The sequence below is a fragment of the Pipra filicauda genome, unplaced genomic scaffold, assembly GCF_003945595.2.
Source record: "Pipra filicauda isolate LSUMZ 115617 unplaced genomic scaffold, ASM394559v2 scaffold365_size864120_pilon, whole genome shotgun sequence".
In the NCBI taxonomy this organism is placed as follows: domain Eukaryota; kingdom Metazoa; phylum Chordata; class Aves; order Passeriformes; family Pipridae; genus Pipra; species Pipra filicauda.
In genome coordinates this window covers 78,117-91,380 of record NW_024104493.1, presented here as the reverse complement: position 1 = coordinate 91,380, position 13,264 = coordinate 78,117, and the positions used below count along the sequence as shown (strand labels likewise).

At 35.6% G+C, this 13,264-nt stretch overlaps 1 protein-coding gene across 6 annotated transcripts in view; it reads right to left on the bottom strand.

Moving 5' to 3' along the window:
* FAM135A (family with sequence similarity 135 member A) overlaps nucleotides 1-13,264 on the bottom strand; it is an 85,239-nt gene that overhangs the window by 30,438 nt on the left and 41,537 nt on the right. For 5 of the 6 annotated variants that reach the window (XR_003538874.2, XM_027711211.2, XM_027711210.2 and 2 more), the window contains 7 exons: nucleotides 9,616-9,755; nucleotides 9,430-9,500; nucleotides 8,940-9,113; nucleotides 6,188-6,314; nucleotides 5,675-5,828; nucleotides 2,948-3,025; nucleotides 712-761 (listed from right to left, as the gene is read on the bottom strand). Coding sequence is in view for 5 of the 6 variants with exons in the window: in XM_027711211.2 (XP_027567012.1) it covers nucleotides 712-761; nucleotides 2,948-3,025; nucleotides 5,675-5,828; nucleotides 6,188-6,314; nucleotides 8,940-9,113; nucleotides 9,430-9,500; nucleotides 9,616-9,755 (794 nt within the window). In the remaining variant the exon portion in view is untranslated. The remainder of the gene's footprint in view (nucleotides 1-711; nucleotides 762-2,947; nucleotides 3,026-5,674; nucleotides 5,829-6,187; nucleotides 6,315-8,939; nucleotides 9,114-9,429; nucleotides 9,501-9,615; nucleotides 9,756-13,264) is intronic. The other variant, XM_027711214.2, reaches the window with a different exon arrangement.

Here is a 13,264-nt window from a genome sequence, read left to right as displayed (position 1 = left end):
GCTTTGTGTCCAATTATACAAATTACATCCTTTTAAAGGCAGTATTACATTTTCTTGCAGTTATTCTACTGCTACTGTAACAAAAGGTAAGCCCACTGCTCTTCCAAAGCCGGGCAGATGGACCACTCAGCAGCAAAGCAGGGATAATCTTTTGAAAAAGTTTTAAAACCTGTTATTTTAAACTTCGTTGTGACAAGGAAATTAGCTATTCAACTGGGGCTAGTTCTGACTATGGAAAGAGTTGGGGAGACAAATCTAAGTCATCTGAAGTACAGTGTATCCTTGAGAATGTTGAGAAAACAGGAAAAAGAGACAATAACAGAACAAGTCCTTCCGGATGAGGGGATCATTTGCAGAATCTGCTTTTGTACAATCTACTACTACTACTGCTTGATCTTGTAACACTGTTATCTGATACCATCAAACCCAAAGAATTCAAATTCTAAATGTAGACAGTTCAAAATGTGATTTTCTTACAAGTAATCCACCTTTCTATAACCTACATTTGCATGATATGCAGAAGTTACCATGGCTACTACTGACACACTAAGTCAGTTAAGTTTTGGTGTCAGTTGAGCAGTTTCTCTTTGGGGGAAGAATTTAAATAAGTGTTTGCTGTTATCTCTGAAACAGTTTATTCCCAAGCATATGAAATCACCACCCTCTACTTTTCTAGTTATTTCACATACTTAATACATTAAAAAATTGTACCTTTACTTCCTCACACAATTCTGTCAGACGAACTTCTACATCTATGTTTTCTGGAAAGATGAGAGGACACATCTATGAGTAACGCACTTTCCAAGTTGCAAAGTGAAACCAATTATATCACCAAACAATTTTAAAACATTAAAAAGAACCCATCAAATAAAACTTGAAGTCATAGTAAGTGCCACAGTCAAGTAAACTGTAAACTCCCACTAAAACATTTTCATAGCAGTTTCTGAGACTGAGGACAGAACACAGTTAATAAAAAAAGTTGGCAATTATCAAGATCACTTATCATGATACGCTGTCAAGGATACCAATTTTCCATTCAAAAATTAAATTTGAAAATAGTGTAATTTAGATGATACACTTTGCAGATTATTCATTTAGAGCTGCTCAGCTATTCAGCAGCAATGTCATCATTCACAACCAAGGTAATACAATTCCTCTCCTACCAGATTTTCCAGAGAAACCTTATTCTAATATCATTTTTCTACAGGTATATTATTTATCTGATTTGCAAGATACATGAATAAAAATAAAATTCTTTAATTGTCTGAGGAATCATATTTTAGTCAAATAAAACTGTTCTTTAACTGATCTTTCTCTCAATATCTCAATGTTAAGAGCAAATTTGTCTTCCACAGTATGGCAGCTTAAACTGCATCTGAACCTTGAATGACTCATTTATGAAGAAAACAGATTTATTCCTTCATGTAGATGTTTTTCCTTGTTTATCATTCCTGTTGACTTAAGGGAATCTGATAAATTAAAAAATAATTTTGTACTAAGTTTAATTTCCTTCTACATCTGAGGTACCAGTAACAAGGGAATAATTTATAAACCCCAAAATGGTCTGTAACAAATACTTCTTTTTCATTTTTGAAACACAATATTAAGGAAAAAGACTACAATTTCTCTTGAAAACACACACCCACAAAACATTCCTTGAAACCCACAATAATAAGCTTAGGCTATAGATAATCAACACAGGTTTACAGATCAGCAACGATGTGTTTACTCAACTTATCTTTGAATTATACAACCTAGATTTGTAAGTCTACATGGATTTTCAAGTAATTGCATCCAACATACTTAGGTTTAAACTTAATGCCACACAAATTAACTCATACAACTCAAAGTTCTGAGAAAATATGCAAATTGAAGGAATGCATGAAGTTCTCAGAAACAAATTTACAAAAGCTGTCGAAAGAAACTACACATACCTGTATTTGCTAAAGAGCACTTGAAGACAAATATTCTGAAAATATGTGAAAGCTTAAAATATGATACTACTTTTGGTGTGGCCAAATTTTGTCATTAGTGAAAAATTAAATGGTTTATTTATGACACAATACTGATTATTTATCTTGTTTGTCACACTTCAATTGAGAATAGGCTTGTTGAACAAGATTTAAAACTCTGAAATCTAAAATCATTACAGAAAACCCCAAACTACAATGTTATATTAAGAAAAAAAAAGGAACTGTGATAATACAAGACAAAAGGAACTCAAGCACTAAAATGTAATGTTCACCCAGCAACTATCTGATGGAATTTTGCTGACTCTGCTAAAAAATAGTTTTGTTTTCTTTTTACAACAAAACCAAAATGCAGCTGATGATGATTAAGCTGGTGACCTCCTATGAGACTGAAATGCCATTATATCCTTTTCCCATCAGAAACTTCCTTGTGCTTAAACAGCATGTCATCCTTTGTTCAGCATCAGGCCAATACTGACACTCTCCAAAGGGAGAACTGGCCATGTAGATATGGACAAATGCACCCTAAGCTCTGATAATGTCTTGTGTAGTGTCTGGAAGAATCAAATCTTGAGATACTAGAAGCAACGTGAAAGATTTCTCAGAAAGAAAAGGTATCAGTCTTTAATTATATAAAAAAAAAATAAATAAAAGACTGTTGAATTAAATTAAACTACAATTTTTAGCAATATTTTTTAATGTTGATGACTGACTGAACTCTTCAGTCATTTTAAAGAAGAACAATGCTAAACCAAAGAACAGCAATAATGTCTCATTTTATTATCTATATTCAGCCTAGCAGTAAGTAGCTCAATTCTGCAGACTTCACAGTTTATCATATGTTCAAAATGGCTGAATACTGAAATAGTGTTCCTGTCTATAAAAGAATGTAATATTTTATATCATTATTAATAATATAATATTTTATAGTATCAATAAAAATCTGAGGGGTTATATCACCTGCTTTGAAAACATACCTAGGTAGGCGTCTCTCTGGGTTCGTGGATATTTTCTTCTGAGAAGGCGTTCATAAAGGACCTGCATGCTGGCCTTGGCTAGTTACAGGGATTGCACACACATGACTAGTTACTACACTCTGGTTTTCATCTGTGATTTATTATTTGCCTTAAAGTTAGTAAAAGAGCTTATTGCTAGCCTAGCAATTAGTGCAGTTAGACCAGTACATGAAAATATACCATTTTAGTGTAGTTTCTAGAGTGTCATTTGTGATACACATTAAGGTAGCATTTTTTCATTTCCTGAAACAAGTAATACTTAAATGCTCAATTACACTTATCAAGTCCAACAGTTGTCTGCACATGCTTTTGCAAAATCACTTCCTTGTGTTAAAATTATATGACAGAGCAACAGCAAAGCAAACAGAAGAAACAAAATTAGAGAGATAATAATTTAATCTAAAACAAAAAAGTGATGATTCTGGAGTTTAAACAGGATTAGATATTGTCTTCTGCAATGCCCATTTAAACTTCACAGATAAAATATCCACTATAAAATAGTTAATTTAAAAATTAAAAAAAATGGCGAATGACAGTTGTGTACTTTGTGAGGTTCAGTGAGTTTCAATTTCTTTACAGACATTTCAGAAACACAGCTTTTTTTTTTTACTATTGATAGATTTTAGAAGAATTAGTGTTAATGGTAGGCATTAGTTATTTTTCATGAGCAAAAAGTAAGAATTAGTATTTACATTATTAGTACTTTTTATTACATCAATTGTCCCAATCAGTATATATATAAAATAACTGAAATAAATGAAAAAGATATTTACAAATACAAAAAACCAAAGTAATTCTAGCAGAGACATAATAAAAATAAAAAATCAAACCCACAGGAAACAAACTCTCAGCACAACACAAACAATGAATGTTAAATGTAAGCTGTAATATTCTATTCAGATATTTATTTTGAGTATTTCTGTTCAAACTTTTATTCCCAAAGGTAAGCTAATGAAAGATACAACCCAAGTATGCAACTTGGTGGCTGGCTTTTTTCTATTATTTATATATATTGTGAAGGAATGTTTTAGGGGAATTGAAGGTCCTGTCTGAAACACTTAAGCATCAAGATTTAGTCTAAGCCTATCCTTACAACAACAATAGTGCCATCAGACTCTACTGAGCTGATGGAGTGTGTCCAGGAGGGCAGTGGAGGTGGTGAAGGGAGTACAAGTTCTATGAGGAGCGGGCAAGGAAGCTGAGGTTCTTTAGCAGGGAGAAAAGGAGGCTCCGGGGAGACCTTATTGCTCTCTGCAACTACCTGAAAGGAGGCTGTATCCAGGTGGGGCTCAGCCTCTTCTCCCAGGAAACTAGTGACAGGTCAAAAGGAAATGGTCTCAAGCTGTACCAGGGGAGGTTTAGATTGCATATTATGAAAAATTTCTTCACTGAAAGGGTGATCAGGCATTGGAACAAGCTGCCCAGGGAAGTGGTGGAGTCACCATCCCTCGAGGTGTTCAAAAGGCATGTGGATGTGGCACCTGGGGATATGGTTTAGTGGTGAACATGGTGGTGCCGGGTTAATGCTTGGACTCCATGATCTTTAGAGGCCTTTTCCAACCTAAACGATCCTATGGTTCTATGATTTCGAAAAAAACACATTTGGACCTTAAAAGGAAGACTAAGAGCTGAGTTATTCCTTTAATAAGGTGCTTCCCTCCATATTAAGATAACTGATACAGATGTTCTTTGCAGCATGTTGCAGTACTTTTACTTCCATAAAGGAAAAGCCTCAGTTTCTAGTATTTTTCTACAGATTTCTGATATACTCCCTCAAAAAAATTTCTTCCCCTAAAAACAGTTTTGTATTTTGTAATACACAAGTGAAACATTCTTTGTTTGAATCATTAATTGACCATATACGTTTTTAAAATAGCTTTCATATCTCAATTGCCAACCTTACTGTTTCACTACGCTTAGTTTTGACAATGGTAAAGTTAAACAATACAAAAATCAATGAATGCTGTCTACATGTAAATTCCAAAAGTCAGAACATGACTAAAAAAGGTATATGCTTGCTGAAAAAAAAGTCTAAATCATTCTTTCCAATGTCAATGTATTTTTCTTTTTTACTTGCACTGCTCTTCTACTTCACAAATTGAGGGTTGGCTCTCTAATGTATCTGCATTCTACAGAAATGTAATGTACATGTGCATTTCCATACATTTCATTTAATGCTTTTGCAGTTATTTTCATCAAATGTGGTTAACTAAAAGTCTTCGTGGTACCTAAATCTGTTTAAAAAGTTACAATACAAACTGAGCCAGCAGCAATTTTTTCTTGTAGGTCTTTTTTCAGGTAAGTTTCCATTAAAATATTCTTCTCAAATCAAAAGCTTACAGAGTTACAAATTTTTGTACAAATATGCAAAGTTTCCATATAACAAACAAAGAAGTGCAGTGTGCTACTTTGGATTAAGAGCTCTAACTTTCTCACCACTAAACATAGTGATTTGAAATAACTGCACAAATCAAGACCAACAAGAAAAGATATACTTGCATAGACTTAGGTTCTTATCTCCTTATTTTATTAGTAAGGTGACAGTACTTCTTTCTACTTTATTTTTTCTTCAAGCAAAAATATTTTAGATATACCAGATGTATGAGATCAGTGACAGTTTAGTCTAGAAGAGTATATTCTTAATGAACATTGACGAGAAAGTGATGCATTTTATTAAACTGAACATACCCAGTTCAATTCGGTGAGAAGAGGGGAGCTCCTTTGTTATCATAATGAAATAGCTGTGTAACCCTTTGAAAGCAAGCAGTAAACTGGCACAAAGTGTATAGTGGAAATTATAAGCATGGCTGAGGAAAGATTCTGAAACAACAAAGCTGCAACCCTAAAATAAAGAAAAACGGCACACATTAATTTTGTACAATAAATGAAGTGTTAGGAGAATGACTAAAAAAGATAAACAATTGCCTCTTTTCACAAACTTGTAATTTTTGTGATTTTCAATGGATTGCAAGACATTAAAAAAGAAGTTTAAACACTTAATATTGTAAGCTTTCCACCTGTATGTTCCTGAAGCATGGAACACAGCCTTCTGGAACAATTTTTCTCATTTCCCTTATCACATGGCATCCCAAAGTAACTCCAACAAAATTCATTCTTTATCAAGTAATATTCCTGCAGAAAAAATAATATTCTCACCTCCCAACAGAATACAAATAAAATCTTAAACTGATATATTCTTACGTCTGCTGATAACTGTTTTGTGTAGTTATTGCCAAAGACCACACTTTCAAGAGAAGGAATCACAGAGTCCCTGTTTTGTGCTGGTGCATTCCTGTTCAACCATGTATTCTTCACTGGGCGAGGAAAACTGCAAAAAGCACAAATGAATTGATAATTTGAACATACTACGTGTCACCAAGCTATCACAGTTAAAACAAATCCTTGATTTTTCTTGAAAAGTAGTAGAAACAAGGACCCTCAGTAAGATCCTGTAAGTTCCTAGCATGGTGGTCTGCCCTTACAGAACCCTTCACAATGACCCAGATACCTCAATTAAGTCTCTGATGCTGTGCCAGGGGAGCAGTGCTTCTAAAGTAGTTCTCTTCAAAACAGGTCTCCAGCTAGTTGGAGAAATTTAACAAATTATTACTCTCAGCTGTTCTGTGGCCATCTCTCACCATGAAGGTCAGCAGACTAGGCCAGGAGATTTGTGGGACCTCTTCCTCATTATTTCTAAGGCAATTCTCAATTAATTTAAACAATATTCCTGAAAGTTTAAGCCAGAGAGATAAATTCTGAACTATAACAGGTAAGAAGTGTTCATTTTCTGCCAACTTTGCTGTGGGGACTTTACCTCTTAAAAATGAAGCAGTAGCAAGAAGTTGAAAAGCTGTCACACAAACTGCCATTGCTGTTTTCCTAAGGGATGCCTGACCTCTGCCTACTGAGGAGGAGATCCCATCCTGAACCCCTGGGAGAACAGAGCAAACTGCAACAGTAGCCTTGTGAGAACAAAGAACTAGAAAAAATGAATGAAAAATAAATGAATGCAGAAAGTGAGGACTATTAAGTAACGGGCAGAAATAAGCAATGACAGGTTAATAAAAAAGAGTAGATTGCACAGGCCTTCAGGGCTGTAACCAAGTAAAATTAGCTCCTCTCTTTCAATGGAAGTGTTAATACTGGTTGTTCACAGAGAAAGTGAACCTGGATGCTACTATGAAGAACAAAACACTCAAAAAGTAAACCCCCCATAGGAAAGGAAGACGTGTCAATAATGTAAGCATGATGCAAACAGAGGAGGAAAACTGCCACCCATGAAAGCCCAAAGGATGAAGAGGAGTGATGCCTGCAATTTTCAGGTTTTCAGAAAGAGGTGCTCCAGAAAAGTGAGCCAGATGTGGATACTGCAACTATCAAGTATTTGCTATGTACTAAATATGGGGGAGCCCAGCAGAAATAAAACACTGTAAATTTGAAAGTTTCTTCCTCTCCCCATCCTAAGCTGATTTAAGGGACAATGTGAATCCTTAAAATAATTTTGTGGACACCAGCAACAATCTACTCTAAAGATAATGGAAGCAGCATAGAAGTTGCTGTTTTGTTCCAATATCTCTTTACACAAGCTGTATCAAGTTGAGGTTTGAAATTAATTCGCATTATTGTATCATCACTTGAAAAGCCAAAAACAGAGCTTTTTAAAAGGTCAGCAGGGACAAATTCGTTTCTAACTGTAAATTAGTAACAAAATCTATTTTTCAATTTCTGACAATGAAGTTAAGTTCAGCCCTACAGCTATGGGATACATACAGGTTTAATGCCTCACTTTCAGTTGCAGTACAGTGTGGCAATGAACACTTTACATACACGATGATACTTTAAGTGCATTAAAAAGTGCATTTAAGTGCATTTATCAGATGAAGTTTCCAACAACAATTCCCACCTCCTCAGTACTTGTTTCTATCCCATATAATACTGCACTATCCCTTCAGACGTGTTAGCTCATCTACTATATATAACCATGCCTAAAACACATCATCAAAACAACTCAAACCACTTGGAGGGGGGAAAAAAGAACAAAAAAGCACATAAGCCAGTTGAATCCTCCACACCAGCACAGCCCTATTGCACAGAACAGCTGTCTAACATACACAGAGATATAGCTCCGATGATGTGAAGACAGGCACAAGCAGTCAATATCTTAAGCTAAAGGTTTGGGCATTTACAGTACAGACTGAACTTGAATATGAACAAACTTAGGGGCAGTATCATTGTACATGTGAAGATAATGAAGGAAGGAAAAGACAGATATGCTAAAGAAAAAGCTGTTTAAAGAACACTTCATATGTGTGACTGTGTCTGACTGTACAGCCCTTTTTCACACTTACTTTTGACAGAGAGAAGTAAACAGATTGCAAAGGGTGACACAAGTAAATGATATAAAAAAGGCTCCAGTAAAAATGAGGCAAAATCTTTTTTAAAGAGAAAAGTAAATTCTCCGGTTCCATTTACTTTAAGAAAATAGTAAATGCATCATTTGCAGACATCACTGCCATTCAAGCAGTAACTGAAAACTGTGCAGATAAGATAGCTAACAGAAGGTGCCCTATTTGTATTAATGGCAGCTATTTCAGTCACTAACTAAAGTGAGCAGCAGATCTGCCTGATTAGGAAAATTCATAAATATTTATACATACAAATATACATGTATAAATACAGATATTTATACATTCCTCTACTTCTCCGATCTTGGGTATTATCTCTCTTCTACATTACATGCTCTTATTTCTAACAAAAAAAAAAAACAACCAAATTTTTTTCAGGTAACTTTGAAAACAGGAAGTTTCTCATCCCTCTGGGTCCAGTATTCTAAAATCACCATACAGAAAACAATATTGGCCATAGATTTAATTCCTTCTTAATTATTCTGTTTTTATAGCATTTCCATTTGAACACTTAATAATGTATTTGCATTTTATTAATGAGAGATTACCTTATCAATGGCTGATGCAGAGCAACCAAAGAAGCATGAACTATAACCGATATGACAGAAAGGTGGAAGTAATCAAACATAACGTTGACGTAATGATGAAGGCCCTGGTGTAAGTTAAAGTGCAACTTTAAAGTTCGGCTACTAATTGGCTGTAGTGTGCTCAGGTCATCTGGTCTAAAAAGAAATTAAGAAACCAACATACAATTAGAACAACTGTACTTAAAATGCAAGTTATTAATAACTGACACAGCTGGCAATTTAGCATAGGTCTATACTTTGGAATGCAAAGGCATCTCCCCCAAGAAAAAAAATTTATCAGAATGAGACAAACCAGTTACGAAATCTTTACAGACTTGAGCAGTGGATTTCTTTTTAACCATCATTTATGTCTAATATGAACATACTACACCTATAAATAATACAGATTTAATCAGTTTAAAAAGTTAACATATATTGTCGCTTTAATAAAAACTTTCATATTTAAACTTACGAATAGTCTGTATCCGTGAAGTGTAGATCTAATGTTAGTAGAAAATTCATTTCATTAAGTGACTCCTCAATCTACAAAGAAATTGTAGAAGCATGAAATCTTTCAGGTCCCTTATTTGTACCAATTCAAATTGTACATAATGAAGACTGAATTATCTGAATATAGTAAAGTTGAATGGCAGATTACCTTCCTCTCATCCAAGAGCATTTTTATTTTGAAAATCATCACATCGTTCACAGAAACTTCCTCATTTTTGTAAAGAATCTGAAATGTTTTACTGCAAACTATATTGTCATGGACTGAAGCAGGAAAGGCAAGATCTGTACCTGGAGAGAGAAACAAGTATTAACATAACTGGAAAACTCAGAGCTGCAAGTAAGTGGAACTATCATTTCCATCAGTTTCATGACCACTATTAAAACTGTAACACTAATAATACCAGCAGTTTTCAGTCAGCAACTGCTGGAGTTTGAAGGAGTACATTTTGTTTCAAAGAAACACTGTATAAATATTTTTAATTTAATTTGCATTTAATATAAGTTCTGAATTGAAGAATTTTTTCTTTGTTATGAATGGAAGTAAGACATTCTAGGCATTAAAAATTCTAATGAAAGTCCTGAAATCCGTCTTGTTTCATCCAGCATTCATGTTGATTTGCAGGGTTTAACCACACTGAAGACTCTTAATTACCTACAGATGAGACAAAGGGGTTAAATGACATATACCACTCCACTGAATTAATCAAGAACAGAGGTGGCTCATTCTTGCCTTCCATATCTTTGCATCCTACTCTGGCCAGACCAGCTCCAGGTTTATCAACCGAACCTTATATTTCTCACGCAGTATGACACTTATGCTTTCAATCCAGAGGCTACTCATCAAAAAGAGTTCAGAAAACTGTGATAAATTATTGGGGAATCTTTTGCCAAAAAAAAAATGTTAAAAGACTTGCAGAAGAAACAAGAAGGAGAATATTTAAAAACAGTTACTGAGGAAGTATTTATCATAATAACAAGGGGTTTTCACACAGGAAGTATTGTGATAGGTACTATCCTCTGAAGAAAAATAGATAAAAGATGATGTAACTTGGAAGAACAGAATTAACAGAAATACTGATACTTTCTTATGACTCCTCTTAGAAAAAAGCTCAATAACATCAACTTCTACCAGAACACAAAGTCTTAGAAATTGTGTAAATGGGGATGAAAAACATTTTTAAAATTCTTTCGATTCTTCTTAATAAATTATTTCAATGGAATCCACAGGGGCAAAGAATCTGCAGTTTGCACTCTACAGATCTGGGGGCTCTGATAAAATATCACTACCCTTGGCAAACATTCCCACTCTATAATCTTAGTAACATCTTAGTTCAACTTCCTTTCAGAAACTAGAAACAAGTACTAATACTGGGTTTTGCTGAAGTGCTTTCATAAATATCTTTGGTTTAGGTGTCCTGGACAAAATGCTTACAAAGGCTGAATCACTACAGTGTAATTCCCCTATGTATAATGCCACTTTCAGCTTATGTCCACCTGTGTCATCTGTTACAGGTGAAGGGCAGAGCAGGTATGGTTTCACATGGCACATAATCTGATATAACTGCACAGCATCAGCAAAAGGGATCCTGCTCCTTTTGATACAAAAGAAGAGTTGGAGACAAACAGCCAAGGTCCCACTTCCTGTGCACCGTCCAGCCCTGAGTTACAGCCCTCAGTTCTGCTGACTCCAGTGTAATGTGAATCCACACCCTCAAAAGAGAAGGGGAACTGCAGAGGAAAACCTGATGTCAGAAACAGGCTGAGCCACTTCCACACAGGGAGCAAGGTCTCACAAACATGAGGTCAATAAGGCAGAACTACTATTTTTTAAATTAACGGTGCACTGACTTCACTGGTCAAGACTCTTTCTAAGCTTCTAACCACACAAAAAGCCTTTTCCTCAATGAAGGGGGAAAATAACGGGGAATTAATTTACTCTTGCATCATAAAAACAGATGAATCTCATTCCTTCCTAACCTGCTTTTGTTGTCCCCCCCCAACTTTTTTTCCTCTGAAAACCAGCCACAAATTTTTGAGAGAAGGAGGAATTCAGAATACCCTAAAATCTGAAACAACCTCATACAGGCTAGAAACACATAGGTCTTTCTTATAACTTTCTGGAGCATGACATCTTCCTTCAAATGACAAGAATAACAGGAGACCTTCACAAGGCTAGAGCTAAAGCAAGTGAATCGCCCTATGATATCTGTAATGACACCCATGCTGGGCAGCAAGCAATTCCAGTGAACTAGCTGATGTGGGAAATTTAAATAAACTGTTTTCCATTTCTATTAACAAAGGACCTCACTAAGAGCTGGCAAGGGCTGGGCAAAGGATGGAAGGAGATGCCAAGGAACAGAAAGAAGAGGAAAAACTAAGACTTTATATTTGACTTGAGGAAATAAAAGGAGGAGAGAGGTCAAACTGTCTGCAGGAGAGGGGAAAACACGAAGGTAAGGAAACTGAGGTGACTTGTGCAGAGGCTAGGGAGAGCTAGAAGTAAGCAAAAAGACTTGAACTGGAGTGGGAAAACCATGACACATCAAAGTGACAGGATTTAGAATAGGTAAGTATGAGAAAGAGAGAAGAGACAGAAAAGTATAGGAAGAAGTACCTGATCAACACAGGACATCATTCTCAAGAGTGGGAGTAGTGGCCTCCTGACCAGTCTCCTCTGTGGTCAACACGCAACACTTCCACACAGGTCAACACTCTTAGTGCTACTCCACACATACCCTAATAGTAGCTATTTTATACACATAACAGCAGTCTCAGGAACTAGTATCAGCTACTCTTCCACCTTCAGCAGGAGAGCTGCAAGTCTGAGTTACAGCATCCAGCTCGGCTAAAATAAGCGAGCAGCTGAAGTGAACGGAAAGCAGGGATCCTCAGCAAAACGGAGCACTATCATGTCCACAAGGACAAACCAACGCCCTTTCATTGACCAGCTTCTACCCTTTCTTTTGCTTTGTTGTGGGACAAACATTATCAGTAACTACCTGAAAAAAAACCTGAGAGACTGATCTAAAAAGGGCTCCAAGTTTTTGGCTTTGAAGGGGTTTGGTTTTTTGTGAAATGGTTGCTGGTCAGCTGAATGAGCTACCCTGTTGAGCACCCCGACCGAAACAGGCACCTGTGTCACGGCACACAGAGCAATATGAAGGCAAGAAAAAGCAGCCAAGGGGAAACAAGGGCAGAATTTTTTTCTTTGATAGCACTGCTGATCTAAACTCACACCAAACCGTAGTCTTATCCTTTATGCCTAGTAACAGGAGACAGAAAACCTAACATATATGTCACAATTCATAACAAGATTGAAGCTTTCTGAAAAAATAACCTAAGACCATTTTAAAATATACCTTGAAATGGAAATTTTTTTTCCCAGCAATATAAAACATATTAATAAGTGTCACTGTACAAACAATATTTTTTAGTAAAGGATATCTACCAGAGTCAAATTCTCCAAACTACATTAAACCTTGCCTTTGAAGTGGAGCAATCTTGATTCATAAGAATTACTCATTTACCTCACAAAAATCCAAGAAATATTCAGGAATCTTGACCAAAATTCTGTATCTACACTGTTGCTCTACTCAGTTACTTTCAAAATAGCCTCAATAATTCAGGTTTCAGTAATATCACATCGCATTTTCTCAGACTACAGCAGTTTTTTCTCCCTTGCAATTCCAATAATTCCACTCGACATTTAAAAACTTGATTAATTTTTTGCTTTTCACATTTTCACAGCACGCTGAGGTGTGGGCTACACAGAATTAGGAGAGCACTAACAGCTTTCC